Here is a 20,079-nt window from a genome sequence, read left to right on the forward strand (position 1 = left end):
AGACTTTGTGGTTTGTAGTCCAGTGTTTATCGTAAGGAGCCACTGCGCTCCCTACAGTGCCACACCACTAATTTTTTATTAGTATTAACAATATCGAAAAAGTGACTCTGAAATGCTCAGAATGCAGTAGAATGTTTTTTTAAAGGCTAAAAACATTAAATCATAAACAACTGCAGGTTTTTCTACTTTCATAATGGTCAATTAGTCCAACTATTAATGACACACTAACCCTGCTACAATTTTTTTATTTCAAGGAGATATTTGAAGCAAAGAAATAAAGATATAATTGCCTAAATATCTACTTTGAAGAAAACAAAATTTTGAAGAAACAAAGATAAACATAGAAACTTTTTAATAAATAAGAAAATATCCTAAATAAAACCAAGATCTGATTAAGGTTCTTAAAAATAAAATTTCCTCTGAGATCTCATGAAGATGAGTTAATTTTTAAAATATAAACCTACAACAACATATGGAAAATCAGCAGACAAGAGATTTCAAAAAGTTTCTGAACAGGCAAAGCAGATGGAGGCATTAGTAACTGGCATATGCAGAGAATGCTGCAGCTTCCTGTGTTCACAGAAGAAAGCCAGTTTGTCCTCTTGCCTATGGAGAATTGCAAGAGGAAGCAGAGAGAGAGTGGGAGTGAGATATGGGGCTGACAAGATGTATTTAGACCGCCCCTTTCCTCCACCTCTGGGCACAAAACACCCACGACCAGGCTACTGACCAAGCAGGAGAGTAGAAGTTTCCATTCTGGAGAAATGACAGCCCAGGGAAAAATACCTCTCACTGTTAATATCTACTTAATGTGATTTTAGTAATTTCTCTTCTTGCTTAATCTTGGCCCAAATCAGTTACTACTGGTTTTGAACAAAGAATCCAACATCTTTTTGAATGCTAATGTGGCTGTTATCTTTTTGTTTTTCAATAGTTTTATAGATATGTAACATATAACATGGGGTTCACCATTTTAAGTGCAGAATTCAATGGCTTTTACTATATTCAGAGCCGTACAATCAACATCACAATCTAATTTTAGAATAGTTCCATCACATTCCAAAAAGGAACCCTATACTCTCTAGCAGTTGTTTCCCATTCCCCCAAGCCAGCCCATGGCCCTACACAATCACTAATCTACTTTCTGTCTCTACAGCTTCACCTATCCTAGATTTCTGTATATGAAATCATGCAATATGTGGTCTTTTGTGACTTTTTTCCCACTTAGCATGTTTTTGTGGCTCATCCATGTTACAGTACATGTCAGGAATTCATTCTTTACTGCCAAATAATATTCTACTGTTTTGGTTAGTGATTCATCAGCTGATGGACATTTAAGTTGTTTCTACTATTTATGGGCATACCTTTTTCATATTTCTTGGGTAGGTACCTAGGAGTGAAATTGTTCATTCACTTGGTAATTCTATAGTTAACATTTTGAGAAACTGACAAGCTATTATCTTTTTAAGTTACCAAAATTTTTTTAAAAAGTAAACCCTATGATCCTGAAATCCCAATTTTAGTACAGGCACTTCCCCAGGTTACAAATGTCTGGCTTACTTACAATTCCCATTCATACTTGCCGTTTAATGTTTATAGAAATTTGTCCTGATCTTGAAACAGCTAAACCCTCCCCAAACCACAACAAATTTTTCATAACAATCACCTTTCCCTTGCTGCATGTATAGCTTTTTAAAAACTCACTGAAAAGGCTCGCTTTTTTTGCACTAACCCACTCACCCACAGACATCAAGTCAATTCCAACTCATAGGATAGAGCAGAACACTCCTTAAGGTTTCAGAAACTAAAATTTTTTACGGGAGCAGACGGGTGCACTTTCTCCTACAGAGTGGACTGGTGGGTTTGAAGAACTGTCTATCTGGGGTTAGCAGCCCAATGCTTAACCCAAAGTACCACCAGGTTCCTTTTCTTGAAATTAAGTAAAATTAAGATTTCTGGTGGCGCTGTAAAATAAGCATTAGACTGCTACTAACTGAGAGGTCAGTAGATCAAACCCACCAGCTGCTCCGGATAGAAGAGGCTTTCTGCTCCCATAAATATTTACAACCTTGGAAACTCACAAAGGTTCACTAGGAGTTACAACAGACTCTATGGCAACGGGTTTGGGCGTTTTAAAGTAAAGCTACACAAGAACCACATGCAACTGTTGCAACTGACCCTCAAATCGTTCACGGCACAGTTAGGAATGGATTTCATTTGTATTCTGGGAACCACCTATCTCTTCTACTGAAATAGAGGTTTATAACGATCTGTTCATTACAGCATTACTTATAACTGCAAAAAATTCTAATTGTTGATCAAAAAGGGGGAGCTTAAATCATAGCACATTTACAGAATGGACACCTGGTGTGGCGCTGTAGGCTAATGTGCTGGACTGCAAGGTCGGTTTGAACCACAAGGTTGGCGGTTCAAGTTCACCAGCCACTCCTTGGAAACTGCATGAGTTGCTATGGGTCAGTGGTCAGTATCGACTCAATGGCACTTATCAACAGCAACATTTACCCTTAGTTTACATATTACTTCATCCTGATACCCAGGGGTTAACAGACTCTCATATAGAACTCTGTATGCAGCCTCCACAGAATTTACCACCTTGTGTTGTTACAATAACTGCCTGTTTACTGGGATACTGGGTCAAAATAATATTCTTGAAGGATCTGTACACTAAGAGGAAAAATGAATAAGCTTAGTGGAGGAAAACAAAGAAGAAATACAGAAGGAAAAAAATTTACAGACAGTGGGAAAACATGCGCAAATATCAGAAGACAAAGACTGAAAAGGTACTGAAAACCTTCAGTATTGACAGTATTAAACATAGTAAGGGTGGTGGTGGTGGTAGGGGGCAGAAGTTAAGGTCGAATGTTGAAAAATGAGGATGGACAAATGGGGACCAGTTCATGAAATGTCTCAAGAAGCTTGCTGAAGAGTCTAGATGTTGATTTGAGGTTATTGGGAAGCCACTAAAGGTTGAGAAAAAGTGCTCGGAGAGCAAGAATAAAGTGGCAGAGTTGCAAGGCTAAAGAAAGAACAGTGTAAAGGATAATGAGTAGCCAACTTGGGGAAGGATGAAGTATAGAGAAACTACAGAAAATTAGGATAGCTGAGAGGAAAGAGTCAAGAATAAAGCCCAGATAAGAGAGGTTTCAGAAAATTAACAATAACAAGAAGCTGCTTTAAATGATTATTTATCAAATGCACTGGAGAAAACCTGGCAAATTGATGTTAAAGGAAAAAAAGAGAGAGGAAGGAAAAATAAAATACCAAAAGAGTACAGCTTCAATCCGTGCCTATAGAATATCAAAGTGATTTTACATCAAACTCCAAGGAGCCATGGTGGCATGGTGGTTAAAGTGCTTTACAGCCAACCAAAAGGTTTGCACCCACCAGCCTCTCCACAGAGAAAGATGTGGTTAGTCTGCTTCCAGAAGATTATTGCCTTAGGAGCCCTAGGGGGCAGTTCTACTCCATCCTATAGGGTCACCATGAGTCACCTCAACCAGAAGGCAGTGGGTTTAGGTTTGGGTACATCAAACCCAAAGTCTGCTTTGAGTATTTGGCTACAACGAGAAAAAAGTCACGGTGCTCTGAATGAATGAGCAAACACAAAGAGACGGGAGACCATGGCCAGGGAGTGACAGATAGATGGAGAAGAAATACGCCTTCGATTCCATTCTCACTTGCTAGCATTTCACCAAGGTGAGCACAAACATAGGATTAGAAGGTAATACAATTTTTGTGTGATATGATACTTGACAAAACCAACTATGTCATCTGGTACACAACTGAAGAAACACGGCTCTGATCTGAGAAATCCACTTTAAAAGGTGCCAGTGTCCACTATTAAATAGCTATGACTTATTTCTTGACTTTCAGCTTTCCACTTAATACATAAATACATATACAAGGGGCTTCAAAATGTTCATGGGAAAAGCCCATTCGCTTTTAATTCCATTTTTCCACAAACTTTTTGAAGCCCCCTCATATTCTATGGAGTCCTGGTGTGGCACTGTAGGATAAGCATGGGCTGTTAGCCACAAAGTCTACGGTTCAAACCCCACTAGGCTGCTCCTTGAAAACCCTATACAGGGTTGCTATGAGTCACAACTAAATTAAAAGCACTTAAAAATAATAATAACAATATATTCTATAGACTTTTTCACAACTGCAGCAACTCATGATGCCACTGAATTGGTTAATGCATAAAGGAACTGTATTCTGGATATACTGCAAGTTATACAAACCATACTAAATGGTCTGTATTGAATAGAACACAATTTAGCAATCAAAGTAACTCATTTCTCCTATATTGCTACTTCCCCTGCCATTTCCAAATTGGGGTGGGGGGTGGCGGCAGGGGGAGGAAGGAAGGAAGAACTGGCTCAGTATTTCTGATAGTAATTCTGTTGTTGTACGGTGCTCTCTAATTGGTTTCAACTCACAGTGACCCAATGTACAGCAGAATAAAACACTGGCCATCCTGTGCCATCCTCAAAATTGTTATGTTTCAGTCCACTGTTATATACTGTGTCAATCCATTTCACTGAAGATCTTTCTCGTTTATTCATTTTTTACCTCTTTTACCTCTACTTTACCAAGCATGATGCTCTTTTGCAAACACTGGTCTCTCCTAATAACATGTCCGAAGTATATGAGAGGAAGTCTTGCCATTCTCCCTTATAAGGAACATTCTGGCTACACTTCTGCAGGACAGATTTGTTCATTCTTTGGCAGTCCATAGTTTTGCCAATATTTTTTGCCAACACCATACTTCATGTCCACCAATTCTTCTCTGGTCTTCCTTATTCACTGTCCAGCATTCACATGCATATGAGGCAACTGAAAATGGTGTGGTGCTGTGGGTTAATGCACCAGACTGCAAATCTGTTTGAACTACAAGGTCGGCAGTTCAAGCACACCAGCTGCTCCTCGGAAACCCTATATAGGATCGCTATGGGTTGGAACCGACTCAACGGCACTTAACAACAACAACAACGTCAGATGCGCCTTAGTCCTCACAGTGACACTGGTGCTTTCAACACTTAAAAAGTCTTTTGCAGAACTGCCCAATGCACTATATGTTGTCTGAATCTTAACTGTTTCCATAAGTGTTGATTGTGAATCAAAGTAAAATGAAATCCTTAGAAAACTTCAATCTTTTCTCCTTTTATCATGGCGTTGTGCACTGGACCAGCTGTGAGGATTTTTCTTTTTTTTTAATTGAGGTCTAATTCATACCAAAGGCTATTGTCTTTGATCTTCATCAGTAAACATTTAATTTCTCTTCATTTTCAGCAAGCAAGGTTGTGTCATTTGTATACTGCAGGCTGTTAGTTAGTCTTCCTCCAATCCCGATGCCATTTTATTCTTCATATAGTCCGGCTTCTCAGATTATTTGCTCAGCATACAGACTGAATAAGTATGGTGAAAGGATATAACCTTGATACATACCTTCCCTGATCTTAAACCATTCACTATCCCCTTGTTCTGTTTGAATGACTGCCTCTTGGGTCTTTGTACACGGTTCCACATGAACACAATTAATTGTTCTAGAATTCCCATTCTTACAATAGTATCCATAGTTTGTTATGATTCACAAAGTCAAATGTCTTTGCATAGTCAATAAAATGCAAAAAAAAAAAAAAAAACTATTCTCTGCTTTCAGCCAAGATCCATCTGATGTCAGCAATGATACCTCCGTCGTTCCATGTCATCTTCTGAATCTGGCTTGAATTTGTAGCCACAAGCATTTTTTAATTATCTTCAGCAAAATTTAACTACATGTGACATCATTAATGATATTGTTCAATAATTTTCACATTTTGTTGGGTCACCTTTCTATGAAACAGGCACAAATATGGATCTCTTTCAGTCATTTGGCCAGATAGGTGCCTTCCAAATTGCTTGATATAGACAAGCATGTACTTCCAGCGCTGCATCAGTGTGTTGAAATATTTCAACTGATATTCCATCAATTCCTGGAACCTTGTTTTTTGCCAGGGCCTTCAGTGTAACCTGGACTTCTTCCTTTGATAGCACCAGTTTTTTGTAATTTTTATCCCTCTAAATCTTCAGACAAATGGGAAAGTACTACAGTTTACTTCCCACTGTACAGCCTATAGCAAGCCGTAACACGATAACACGCAAGAGGGCTACAAAACATTTGTGGAGAAAATGGAATTAAAAGGTAATGGAATTTTTCCATGAAGTTTTTGGAGACACCTCATACACAGATTATGCTCAACTGGTATCTATTAAATGAGTGCTATTTACTGCTACCAATTCAATAAATACTGTTCTTAACAAGATTTTATATAGAAATTTAAAACTATAAGCAAATTACGTTAACTTACCTGCTACTGTGAGTTTGGCTGTTCTGCTAACAATTGTTCCAAGACTCTCAACAGTGGCCACACACTGGTAATAACCTTCATCAGGTTTATTGTGTTTGGAGTGCACCACACTGCTGATAAATAAAGACCCATCTGGAAGAAGCTGGCGTCGATCATCTGATGCTAAGTTTAAAAAAGTCCCATCTTTTTTCCATTCAATTTTTGGAGAAGGCTCAGAATATGCTGAACAGTTTAATATAACAGAAGAGCCACGAACTGAGAGGGTATCCACTGGCTCCAGGAGGAAATAAAAAGGAGTGAATGTTCGAATGCTGATTCCTAAAAACAAAACAAAACAAAAAAACAAAGTTAAACAAAATCGTCTAGTATCTCTGCAGGAAATACTATGCCCAAAAATTAAGTGGTCATACACTTAGGGCATGATATAAAAATGCCTAAAAATTTACTAATACTTAAAAATTTACATTTTACTAGGAAACCAAAAGGTGAACCACATAGAAAAAAGGACATCAGAAGAAAAGACACTGATAGAAGATATGAATCTCTAGTAAAAGTGTATTTCATGTTATACAGATTTTTAACTATTAAAATTACTATATTCAAATTATCTATGAAACAAAATTATATTGATTATTTGACAGCAATATCTTTTCTATGTTCACTGGCCATTTCATTTCCTTTCATAATAAATTCACTATACATGTAATTTATACATTTTTCTATTGGAATATTTATAGTGTGGCACTGTAGGATAAGAACTGGACTGCGAACAAGAGGTCGGCAGTTCAAACCCACCAGTTGACCCTCAGAAACCCCGTACAAGGTCGTTATAAGTCAGAATTGACTTGACGACACTCAGCAGCCACCACCACCTAAAAGTGACCTTTGAGCATGACCATCAAGCTTTACAAATATTCTTTTTTCCATTTTGACTATGATTTTCATAAGACAAAAATTAACTACATAAAATGAAATCCATTAAACTTTAAAAACTCTTCTTCATATCTCACGATTATTAAAAACTCCAGTCTTGTTTTCTTCTAATACTTTTGTACTGTCACTTTTTACATTTAACTCTCATCTAGAATTAATTTTCATATACAGAGCATTGTTTCAAACAGTTTAATTTTTCTGAATCCCTGGCAAGTTGTTTCAACATAGGAAGAACTATATTTAAAGGAAACATTTATTATAGGCCTTTATATTCTGAGCCAGGAAAATCCATTCAATTTAAAATTTACCTGTTTTCCTCAAAAAAAAAAGTAAATTACTGAATTTACAATCAAGATGAAACTAAAACTCTGGTTTTCAAATATTTACAAGCATCTCTTTATTTATAATGTATTTTATTTACCTTATGAACATAAGAATGGTACTAATTCAATATTCTAAGATGAATGACTGGCTTTAAATAAATACTAAACAAGCTGACAGAAATGAAGGAAATTCAATTATTTAAAAAGTTTTCCAACATGGTTATTGTTGTTAAGTGACATTTAGTTGGTTCCAATTCATAGTGACACTGTGTGGGGTCTCTGAAGAGTGGTTGTTGGGTTGAACCATCAACTTTGCAATTAGCAGTCCAGTGCTTATCTTACAACACCACACCAGGGCTCCCTTCCAACACGAGTCAGTAAAAAAAAGGAAAACCCTCAATGAGATGAATTGACACAGTGGCAACAACAATGGGCTCAAACGGAACCAACTGTGAGGCTGGCGCAGGACTCAGCAGGGTTTCAGTTTGTTGGACATAGAGTTAGAACTGAGTTAGAACTGAGCTGATGGCACCTAACAACAATAACAAGCAAATTCCAAGCAGTCTAATCACACTTTCCCAAATACCACAAAAAGGTGTTGGAAAAGATTTGCATGTATCCAATCTTGGTTGAAGAATATGAAATTTATTTTTCAAGTCTTAAAACTCCTGAAAATGAACTTAGGAATTTTTCAGAAGTAATCTGCAGTTAGTTAACTTGTCATTACTATGGTGGTTTTATTATTTCATTAATTTACTGGAGTTCTGGTGTGGCGCTGTGGTTAATATGCCAGACTGCAAAGCGGTTTGAACTGCAAGGTCGGCGGTTCAAGCTCACCAGCTGCTCCTCGGAAACCCTACACAGGGTCACTATGGGTCGGAACCAACTCGACGGCACTTCGCAACACAACAACATAAGGATATTAATAAATATAAACTTAAGAGCAGTACAAAATGATAGCTAAACTAAGACATATTGCTAAAACTTTCTGTATACCTACTAAATATTTACTATACCACTTGAATTTAAACTTAAGAGAAATGCGTTAAATTGGCAGTCAAAATATGCACATCAATAACAATTTATAATGTTTTTAATATGTTAATAAACTCAACCCATTGCTGCTCAATTCCAAATCATAACCCTGCAGGCAGAGTCAAACTGCCCCATCAAGTCTCTAAGGCTGGATATCTTTATAGGAGCATTCGGTCACATCTTTCTTCTGTAGAGTGGCTGCTGGATTCAAACTGCTGGCTCTTTGGTTAGCAGCCGAGTGTTTAATCACTGCACCACTAGGACTCCTCTGTGTATGAAGGGGCTCCAAAAGTTTGTGGAAAATGAAACTAAAAGATAATGAAATTTTTCCAGGAATTTTTGACGTTCCCTCATAGGTTAATAGGCAAATAAATCTTAAAAGTAGAACAAAGTTTTCCTCATGTGAAAAACTATATAAAAAAAATAGCTACACCAAATTTAAATGTCCTTGTTTCTGCTTTTATTTCCTTTTAAAAGTTTATAACTATATCAACCAAGTTGAATAAGAGAATGTAAGTTCTCAAAAATATTAAGAATTATACACATACAATACTTTTTACAAATGCCTTTGAAAATCAAAGTACTTCATAAATTTAATACAAAAAAAATTCAGTATGTTACTTGGAATTTAGTGTTACTTAAGTATTTACATGTATCAACTTTATATTTATTTCTTTAGTTAAGAATGAAGTGACCTAAGATTTTCTCGCTTCACTTAAACCCCTCAAGGCTTGTTACTACCTTTCATATAAAAATCTAAATAAACTCCTTCACTGGACTTCAACCTTACCCAGTGATTTGGGTCCAGCTTATTCTCCAAACTCTCCTTTGTAGCGTGTATCACACCCTCTAAGGTGTGCTGAGGACTCCTTTCAGTCCAGTCATAGCTTTTGCCTTCTTCACATGAGCTATTCCCACCAGTTGGAATGGACTCAACAACACTTAACAACAATACACTATCTTTTCCTATGGATACAATTATCATCCCCATTTTAGAGGGGAAGCATGGGCACCTCTGGGGTGGCAGAAAGTCTCATCTTTCTTCTATGGAGCAGCTGCTAGGCTCAAACCTCAAAACTTGTGGTATGCAGTCCAGTGCTTATCCCACAGAGCCACTATACATAGAAATGTCAAATAACTAGTCCAAGGTCACAGAAGTAGTAACGAATCTAGTTTGTGATCAATTACTGTGATCTGACCACTACACTATAATGCTACTCATATGCATGTGGACGGCCAGAAGGACAAACCCATCTGTGTCAGAAGAAGTACAGCCGGAATGCTCCTCCTTATAAGGACGGTGGTGAGACTCTGCAAGGGTGAGAAGGACTAACACAGTGGCAGCAACAAAAGGCTCAAACACAGGATTGATGGTGACACATATATAAAAACATATTTTAGACCTATGAAAAAAAATGTAAATAATAAAAATTTTAGAAGGAACTTTAAGAAAACAGAGATAAACCTGAGGTGGTAGTGGTTGTTGTTAAGTGCCTTCAAATTGGTTCCAACTCACAGTGACTCATAGTATAAGGCTTCTGAAGAGGAGTTGGTTAGCTTGAACCACCGACCTTGTGGTTCAAATGGACCTTGAAGATCAGTGCATTAACCCACAGTACCATACCAGTACTCCATAGATAACCTTTTAAATCAAAATAGAAAACCCCAAAGCTAGAAAAGAGACGGTTGACATGTTCACTTCATTGCATTCAAAAAAAAGTTTTACATGGTAAAATATCATAATTAAACAAACGACAAACAATGGAGTGGAGGGAAATATTTACATCTTAGGATCAGCACTAAACTGTGAAGCAAAAGGTCAGCAGTTCAAACCCACCAGCTGCTCCTCAGAAACCCTATACAGGATGGCTGTAAGTTAGAACCAACTCAACAACTTAACAACATAAGTATCAGGTAAGGAATGTTAATGGTTAAATCATTTAAGAGAAAAATGAACAAAATATATATAAACTAGATGAGTAATCGTTACCATGACTAATTGCGACTCTCACAACTGTAAAGGTAGAAGTTTTGTAACAAAAGGGGGGGAGTAGTCAATCTTATAGTCCAAGAACAGAGGACCCCCTAGGACCATCAAAAGATGCACAAGCGGAATGTGGGACCATAGCTAGAGAGGCAGCGACACCAGAGATGGAGGCAGAGATGAGGACATGGAGAGAGAAAGCAGCTGAGAACTCTAGACTCATGGAAAGATACTGGCAGCCAGTAGGCAGGCTTGCAGAATGTGCCCTTTGGTTGTATAAATGATTATATATTCCTGAGTGTTTCTGTGTACAACCCCCCGCCCCACAAACAAAAAACCAACAAAACAGAGGGAATGGAAGGCAATATTGTGGAAAGATGATGCACAGAGAAGATGTATATATATATGAACTAGAAATTTTCAGAAGGCTAAATCCTAATGGTAAGTAAGTAAAAAGATGTTTAATATCACTCACGGTGAGAAAATGCAAATTACCATAACAATGAAATGGGCATTTTCATCTTTAAGACTGCCACAGCATTTTGTTTCTGGTAACAGCTGACTTCAGTAGGGGATGCAAGGAAAAGCCTGTTCTCATATGCATTGCTGGGTCAAAATGTAATGGTTACAGATATCTGCAAAATCAATCTTGAGACTAGCCACTAAAATTGCAAATACATTTGTCCTTTAATCTAACAATCCCATTTGAGAAACTATGTCCCATAAATATAAAGGCATTACACATGAGACTATATGTGTGGTGCTGTAGGATAAGCACTGGACTGCTAACTTGCAAGGTTGGTGGTTCAAACCCACCAGACACTCCTCGGGAGCCTTATACAGAGTCGCTATGAGCCGGAACCAATCAATGACACTTAGCAACAACAACTCCTTGGAAACCCAATACAGGGTGGCTATGAGTCAGAAGTAATTGGACGGCACTTAACAACAACTATAAAGAGCTCTGGTAGCGTAGTGGTTACGAATCGGGCTGCGAACCTTAAGGTCAGTGGTTTGAAACTACCAGCTGCTCCGTGGGAGAAAGATGAGGCTTTCTACTCCCATAAAGATTTACACCCTCGGAAACCCTGTACAGGGTCGCTATGGGTCGGAACCGACTCAACGGCACTTAACAACAACAACATAATGATCATTACAACATTATTTATGGTGACCAAACAGAGAAAAAAGAAAAAAAAACTAGAACCAAGTTAGTACAACAACCAAAAAAAAAAAAAATTAAAGAAACGATACATTAATTCATATCCTGCTACAGAAGTCAGCAAGCATTTTCTGTAAAAAGCCTGGCAGTATACATGTTAGGCTTTCTGGCCACCTGGTCTCTGTCACAAGTATTCAATTCTGCCTCTGTTGCACAAAAGCAGCCTTGGACATATCAACTGTAGGAACAGGTTGTGGGATGGCTTTGACCTGTTGAGTGTAGTTTGCCAATTCCTGCCCTAGAATACTATCCAGCATCAAACTGTGTTAACTGTATTTCAGGAGACTGGAATGGGTTCTCTGTGAAGAATGAACAATGTACATCAACTAAGAAATAATGTCCAAAAATATTTACTATCAGCAGGTTTATAACAGTAAAAAAAAAAAAAAAAAAATCAACTGAAATTGCTCTAAATTAAAGAACAGCTAAACAGATTATAGTAGAATCATACTAGGGAATAGTAAGTGGTTATTTTAAAGAATGACGTATATGTGTCTGAGATAGAAGGACTGTAGAGATAGTAAATTTAATATCCAAGTTTTGATTCATGCATAGTATTATCCCTTATGTTAAAATATATATACACATGCAGTCTTACATGTGTGTATGCAGATATTTAAACTGTAAATAACATAAGAAAAAGGGGCACTGTAGGTTAACGCGCTGGACTGAAAGTCAGTTTGAACCACAAGGTCTGTGGTTCAAGCTCACCAGCCGCTCCCTGGGGAACCCTACGGAGGGTTACTATTGGTCAGAACCACTTCGATAGCACTTAACAAGGAAAGTCTGTAAAAATAAATACTAAACTATTACAATGTTTTCTCCTGGGGGCAGTGGTGGCATTGGGTGCTGACAGCGAGAGTTCTTTGGACTCTTTCTGTATTGCTTACTATTTATATATTAATAACTGCTTATATTCTTTTTATCATCTTTTTTTAAATATCAAAAAAAGCTTTCTTGGTGGTGGTGGTGGTGAACAATGCTTTGTTAGGAACAGAGGATTCTTTTTTTAAAAGATCTATCACTATTTCTCTTAATCACTTTTTCTTTGTCACAGTAGAGTGGTTGGTTATCTGGCCCTCACTCCTTGGGTGAGTTTGTATAAAAACTGCCCTACACTCACCAAGGTCCTGACACCCCATCCACTTAAGTCTGTTTAATTTTAATTTATTATAGCCAGAATCACTGGACAAATTGTTTTGAAACAGGCTTAATGATCCTGTCTGATGTCTTCTGTATCCCAAGTTCTTTTAAAATTTCTCACTTTTTAATGGAATCTCTCTCACTTCTTGATAGACTAGTCCTCACTTTTAGATAGAATATTTCTCACTTCTTGATAGAATTCCATCGTATAAAAGGAAAATATCCACAGGGAACTTAGTTCATTTACAATCTTCCCACCCCCAAATATCAACAAATCACATCATTTACTGCACACCTTAACTGTGTGTGGCCAATAAGAATGCTAAATTGTACTTGTACCCTAAGTAAAACAATAGCATACAGTGCTGACAGAAATAAAATTAAATGTGTCCTATTGCCCAACAAGGGTCAAAGTGTGTTACTGGCAGAAATACAAAGCAGGATAAGCAAGCCTTTTTGTAAACATACAAATACATGCATTCTGTTATGTTATTCATATTGATAAAAAGTATCTCCTCATTATTAGCTAAGAGAATAGAGCCAAAGGCTAGACTTCATATTTATTTTACTCTTTAGTATCTTTCAAACATCCTTCTCATTAAGTCAATCTCTAAATCTTAAATTCATCCTTCCAATCCAGCTTCAAGTTCTCAATTTAGAATTCAAGCTAAAATAATGAAACACTTAAAGGGCTCTACCAAATACATTCATTTTATCAATTAAGAGCAGGCAGCACTTAAGAGTTAACAAATGTTTTCTAGCCTGTTTTGCTCCTTTGTTGTTGTTAAGTGCCGTGGAGTCGGTTCTGACTCACTGAGCCTCTGTACAGGGTTTCCGAGGCTGTAAATCTTTATGGGAGCAGAAAGCCTCATCTTTCTCTCACGGAACAGCTGGTAGTTTATAACTGCTGACCTTGAGGGTAGCAACCCGATTAGTAACCACTACGCTACCAGAGCTCCTTAAGACACTGTAAAAGCTTAGTTGATTTGATAAAGTTCTGATTAGGCAGCAATAGTGACTAAGAGCAATGGGCAGATTTGATTAATACTTAATCTTGGAAAACGAGTAAATGTAGATGTAATGGTGAGTGAATGTGGAGTAAGGGTAATGAAAGAGTCAAATATGTTTCTGGCTTGGACAATGGTGAATGGTGGTTCCAATCACTGAGAACTAATAACATAGTCCAGATAGATGATTATGGTGTCAGCTATAGACCAAGGGAGGTTATGGTATTTACGGGTTATATGCAGGGGCTTCACAGATTCAAAGAAAAATTCCATTGTATATTCATTCCAATTTCCAGGAACTTTTTGAAGCCCCCTCATATGTCTTAGTTCTCTAGAACTGTTATAGTAGAAATATCACAAGTGGATGGCTTTAGCAATCAGAAACTTACTCTCACAGTTTGTAGCTGTTAAGTGCCGTTGAGGCGATTCCGACCCATAGCCACCCTGTATAGGGTTTCCGAGGAGTGGCTGGTAAGCTTGAACTGCTGACCATGCTGTTCAAACCGACTTTGAGTCCAGTGCATTAACCCACAGTGCCACACGAGGTCTCTCACAGTTCAGGAGCCTACAAGTCCAAATCCAGCTAGACAGGATGGTCTTCGTCTCCTTTTAACATCTACGGACCCAGTGTTTCCTAGAGATCAACACTTGTCATGGCATCTATCGTCCCCTGGGCTTGGGAGGTTCTCAGCACAAAAGCCCTGGGTTAACGGTCACACTCTGCTCTTCTTTCTTGGTGGTAGTCAGGTGTCCCTCTCTCTGCTCACTTTGAACCACAAGGTCAATGGTTCAAACTCACCAGTCACTCCTTGGCAACCCTATACAGAGGGTCACTATGAGTCAGAACCGACTGGATGGCACTTAACAACATCTCTTTAAAGACAGGGTGATGTAGGCCACACCCCAGGGAAACTCCTCGTATACAGAATCAAGGTTGTGACCAGATCCCACATTCACCTTGCCTCACTGACACAACAAACACAGTCTAGTCCTTATTAACATAATCTAATTCTGCCTCATCAACACATTTTGGTTGTGTACTGTGGAGTCCTGAAGTCGGATCCGACTCCTAGTAATCCTGTATAGGGTTTCCGAGGCTGAAAATCTTTAAGGGAGCAAAAAGACTCATCTTTCACCTCTGGAGTGGTAGATTCAAACTGCTGACCTTGTGGTTTGCAGCCCAACTCATAACCCACTACGCTATCACATAGAGGTCAGGATTTACAACACATCACTGCTGAAAGTAAACTACAGATGGATACTCGTTCATCATATTTATACTCAAAAGGCCACTGACAGCCTAGGCAAGAACAGTTTCCATGGGGCACTGAGGACAGCTGCCAGGTAGACTGCATTACACTGAGGAAGCAGAGGGAAAAGTCAGTAAGTAGAGCCTGTAAAGATGTGGAGCAGTACTGCTTCAACTGTAATGTGCACACCAACCACCCTAGGGGTCTTGTTAAAATTCAAATTCGGACCCAATAATTCTGGGATGGAGTCTAAGAGCATATATTTAAAACAAATTCCTGGATGATGCAGAAATTGCCAGTCCACAGATGACACTTTTGACAAACAAGGACATAGGTAATACTTTCCAATAGTTTCACTATAAAAAGTAGAGGAGAGACAGGTTGGTACGTAATGGGGCACTGAGCTTTGTTTTCTTTGATATTTTATATTCTGTGTAATAGAGAAGAGGTTGGAGCATGCTGAAAAATAGATAGGAAAAAACAGCAGAAAGGGTAAAATAGAAGATGCAGACAAGTGGGTGACTGGGACTCAAGATTCTATCGATAAGATAGTAATCGGGACTAGGTTTACTCTCCCGCCTTAGACAACTAGATAGCTGGGCAAAAGCAATAAAGCAGTGATTTCTGATGCTGGACAACAGGCAGCTAGGATTTTGACCCCTAAGAGAAAGGTGAGCCTTAATATTATCCTGTCTTAGTGCCTGAGGTAGTTCCCAGGCCGCAGCACATGGAAGAGGAAACCAAAGAGCTTTAACATCTTACAGAGTTGAAGAAACAGAAATCAGAGCTGGGGAGGCCAAGGTAACTGCAATTACAGGGCAGAGTACTAAAGAGGAGAAAGCTGCAGGGAGCTAGCTCCAGAGATAAGAGAAAGCTGCAGAGAGTTAGCTCCAGAGATAGGAGAAAGCTGTAGAGAGCTAGCTCCGGAGACAGACAGAAGAGGGAACTTAAGCAGTTGCATTAAGTACTAATGTGTGGGCACTGAAACTGCACAAAGCATGTCCTATAGTCACAATGGATCTAAACTAGAAAACATTAATAAATTTGAAACTCCTAACATATTTGGAAATTAAGCTACACTCATAAATCAAATACGATTCGATTCCTATGAGAAATTGTTGCTGTTATGTGTTGCCAAGTTGGTTCTGACTCACAGCGATCCTCATGGGCTTGAACCGCTGACCTTATGGTGAGAAGTCCAGTACTTATTCCTACATCTCCACACCAGGACTCCATATGAGAAATTACAAAAACTTAATGAAATTAAATGCAGCATGTCAAATTTATGCAATGCAACTAAAACAATTCTTAGCGGGAATTTAAAACATCAAATGCTCATCTAAGAAACAATGTGTAGAAAGGTTGACTCTGGGTTGGAGGACGGGCATCTCTTTCATTGTAACAGGAAGGAAGGATGAGAATATAGGCAGACTTCTATCTCAGTCCTCTAGAGCTTCTGTGACAGAAATAACCCAAGTGGATAGTATCTCTACCAAGAAGGAATTTATCTTCTCACAGTTTAAGAGGCTAGAAATCCAAATTTAAGACATCAGCTTCAGGGAAAGGCTTTCTTTTTCTGTTGGCTCTGATCTTTCAGCAACTGTGGCCCAGTGGTTCCTTGGAGAGCTACATGTATCTGGGTCAAGGAGGTTCTCAGCACAAGGTCCCTGGGGCCAAAGACCAAAGGTCTTGGTGGTCAAGTCAGTCTCTGTTGGCTTCTCTCTCTCCTTTTAGCTCTGGTAAGGTAGAAGGTGATGCATGTCACAACCTAGGGAAACTCCCCCTACATGAAATCAGGGCTGTGACCTGAGTAAGGGTATTGGCATCCCACCCTAATTTCCTTACAAGTGATTAGCTAACCACATCAGATAGCATGGGGGATGGGGAGTAGCTCATTACTTAACTGCCAAATTGCAACCGTTACATAATTGCCAAACTACTGTGAATCATGGCCCAGCCAACTGACAGAATGGATGGATACAATGGGGGATACAGTGGATGGCAGCTATGAAAGTAATTTTTAATGGCTTGTGTTGTTTCTAAAGTATGAAGGAGTTCATCGACTAATGGTGAGGGATAAAGGTTAGGAAGGGTCTGAAGATTTCCGGTAGTAGTAAATATCTGAATTGTGAGAATGGAAGAGCGCACTGAAAAGGGAAAACAGAATGACTGGCCTGTACTGACAGCCCAACTGAGGTTGGTAACTGTATTTCAAGAAGTTCTAATATGAGAACATGATTTTGTAAAGTAGAAAAGGGAAGAGCAGGTTGACATATAAAACTGAGTTTTTCTAGGTAGAGAAGTTAAAAGTGACAAAGAAATATGAAGGTTGAAAATATCAGCAAATGTTTAACAATTCAATCTATAAAACTTAAGACAGGAAAGAAATAAACAGGTGTGAACTGAGACGGGTAAAAACAATGTCAGAATAACGTGAAAAAACCTAGGAGGACCAGAGATTGCAGTGGGTGTGGGTGCTCTTTTCTAGTTCGGCACTGCTGGGGGAAGGATGAAGTTTCGAAGCTGATGTTTGAAGTAGCATGAAAGAGCAGTCACTGAAGATGAGAACATAGTCCAAAACCCCTATGTTCATTACAACATTAATCACAATAACAAAAAGATACAAACAACCGAAGTGCCCAACAGATGAATGGATAAACAAACACAGTACATACATACAATGGACATACATACAATGGAGAGAGAGAGAGAGAGAATTTACAGCCTCAGAAACCCTGTGCAGGGTCACTATAAGTCGGAACCGACTCCATGGTACTTAACATATGTGTGTGTGTGCATGTGTATGTTTATGTGTATGTATATGTATACATACACATATATATACACAGATGTATCTATAGGCATATGTACATATAGGTATGTGTGTGCATACATACATCCAAATATACAATAAACCACATAAGGGACACAGTTATGGATACTTCTTAGACATAACCTTGTGAGACTGGTTTTCTGGGTTTAAAGACTTAAAACCATAGTTTGGTGGGACAATGGAGTTAATTTACATAATATAGTTAATCAAGTCTACATTCTAAGTCCCAATGTGGGGAGTAGTGTCTGAGTCTTAAAGGTTGCAATCAGACATTTAAGATACTACTATTGATCTCTGCAAATCTGGAACAAAAGACAAAGGAAACCAAACAGTCAGAAAAGAAAGTGGTCTATAAAACTAACAGTTTACACAAACCATGACCTCATATATACTGAGATGTGAACTAGATGGTGCCTGACCTCAACGACTGACCATTCCAATCAGGACACAATATAAAGATACTGACAGAACAAGAGGAAAATGTACAATACAACTCAAATTCTTAAAAAGTCTGGTCTTGCTAGATTGGTTGAGGCTATAAGAATCCTTGAGACTATGGCCCTTTAAACCTTAAACCACAATTGTCCCTGAGGTCACCTGCTACCAGACTGCTGGATCATAGAAGAATCACCTGTGAGTAAGGATCTCCTTTACAAAAAATCATCTACATGAGAGCAAATGGTCAAAATTAAAGCACAGATGAGAAGATAAGGGGACAAGAAAACTAGAGTACTGAAAATGGTACAATCCTAACAGAAAGAAAGTGAAAGATGGTACATTGTGAACTAATGTCATTGAATGATTTGTATACAATTGTTAAATGGAAGCCTAACTCTCTATGTTAATTTCTTTTTAAACAGAGATAAAATATTATTTGAAAAAAGAAAAGAAAGATAGGGAAGCAGACATTCAAATGGTATAGAATGATGACAAACTTAGGTGGAAAAACATAAACCATGACTAAAGATTTTAATGAACAAAACTCAGAATTCAGAAATGGCAGTGAGCAAGAAAAATTGAGTGATAAAATTTCATGACCCACATCTTCAAACAAGCAGACATTTTTATGAAACTAATTATTTAAAGTTTCTGAAAGCTATTTCTCCATTACTTTTCAGGAGTCAGCTATATTCTAAGTGCTAATGTTACTCCAAATACGAGGGGGCTTCAAGAAGCATGTAGAAAAAAATGGAAATAAAAGATAATGAAAATTTTCCATAAACTTTCTGAAGTTCCCTCACGGTTCTATTAATTTTTTAGAGTACACCAATAAACCTAAATCTACAAATTGCTACCAAGTTCAGCTAAAAAGAAAAGATCTGAGTAAAGACACATTAACACTTGAACATAGAAAACAAACAGCACATGAATAATGTATTAAGAGCTTATGCTGTCAGCAGCTTTACTAACAGAAGTGATATTTATGAAATCCCACGGGATAATCTAACAACTTAAATATATGCAAAAGAGAACACAAGACTTAGAATCAGTAATAATGAATCTGATAATATCAAGGCTATTTCTGCAAAGACTGCTGTGCATGCATAAGCTCTCAATGTAAAATAAACAGGTGTTTCCGAAAAAGTATGCCATCGTCTCACTAGGTCTGTAGACCAGGTTCTAGAATTTTTGTATGCAGCTGTGTATTTAGTAATAGAAATTAACTGAATTCAAATGCTCGTTAACTTTATCCTGTACGGGATCACTTGTATTTAGTAAGTTGTTTACAGTAAGTCACAGTCAGTTTCATATGAGGGAACTACAAAAAGTTCATGAAAAAATTAAATTAAAAGGTAATGGAGTTTTTCCACAAACTTTTATTTTTCTTATATTTTATTATGAATTATGTGATGGTTTACATGGGAGAACATTAGTTTTACATTCATCCTACCATATATCATTTCATTGCCATGGTTACAATCCTCTCCATGTATCATCAACCAACCAAAGGTTATACACTACAAGTCTGCCCCCCCAC

General features: G+C 38.0%; 1 protein-coding gene across 3 annotated transcripts in view; it reads right to left on the reverse strand.

The window, feature by feature from the left end:
* The window catches only part of NEO1 (neogenin 1), a 275,549-nt gene that overhangs the window by 192,832 nt on the left and 62,638 nt on the right, over positions 1-20,079 (reverse strand). For all 3 annotated transcript variants that reach the window (XM_006866510.1, XM_006866511.1, XM_006866512.1), the window contains exon 2: positions 6,372-6,689. In XM_006866510.1, coding sequence (XP_006866572.1) covers positions 6,372-6,689 — 318 coding nt within the window. The remainder of the gene's footprint in view (positions 1-6,371; positions 6,690-20,079) is intronic.

The sequence above is a fragment of the Chrysochloris asiatica genome, unplaced genomic scaffold (assembly GCF_000296735.1).
Source record: "Chrysochloris asiatica unplaced genomic scaffold, ChrAsi1.0 scaffold00092, whole genome shotgun sequence".
NCBI lineage: Eukaryota > Metazoa > Chordata > Mammalia > Afrosoricida > Chrysochloridae > Chrysochloris > Chrysochloris asiatica.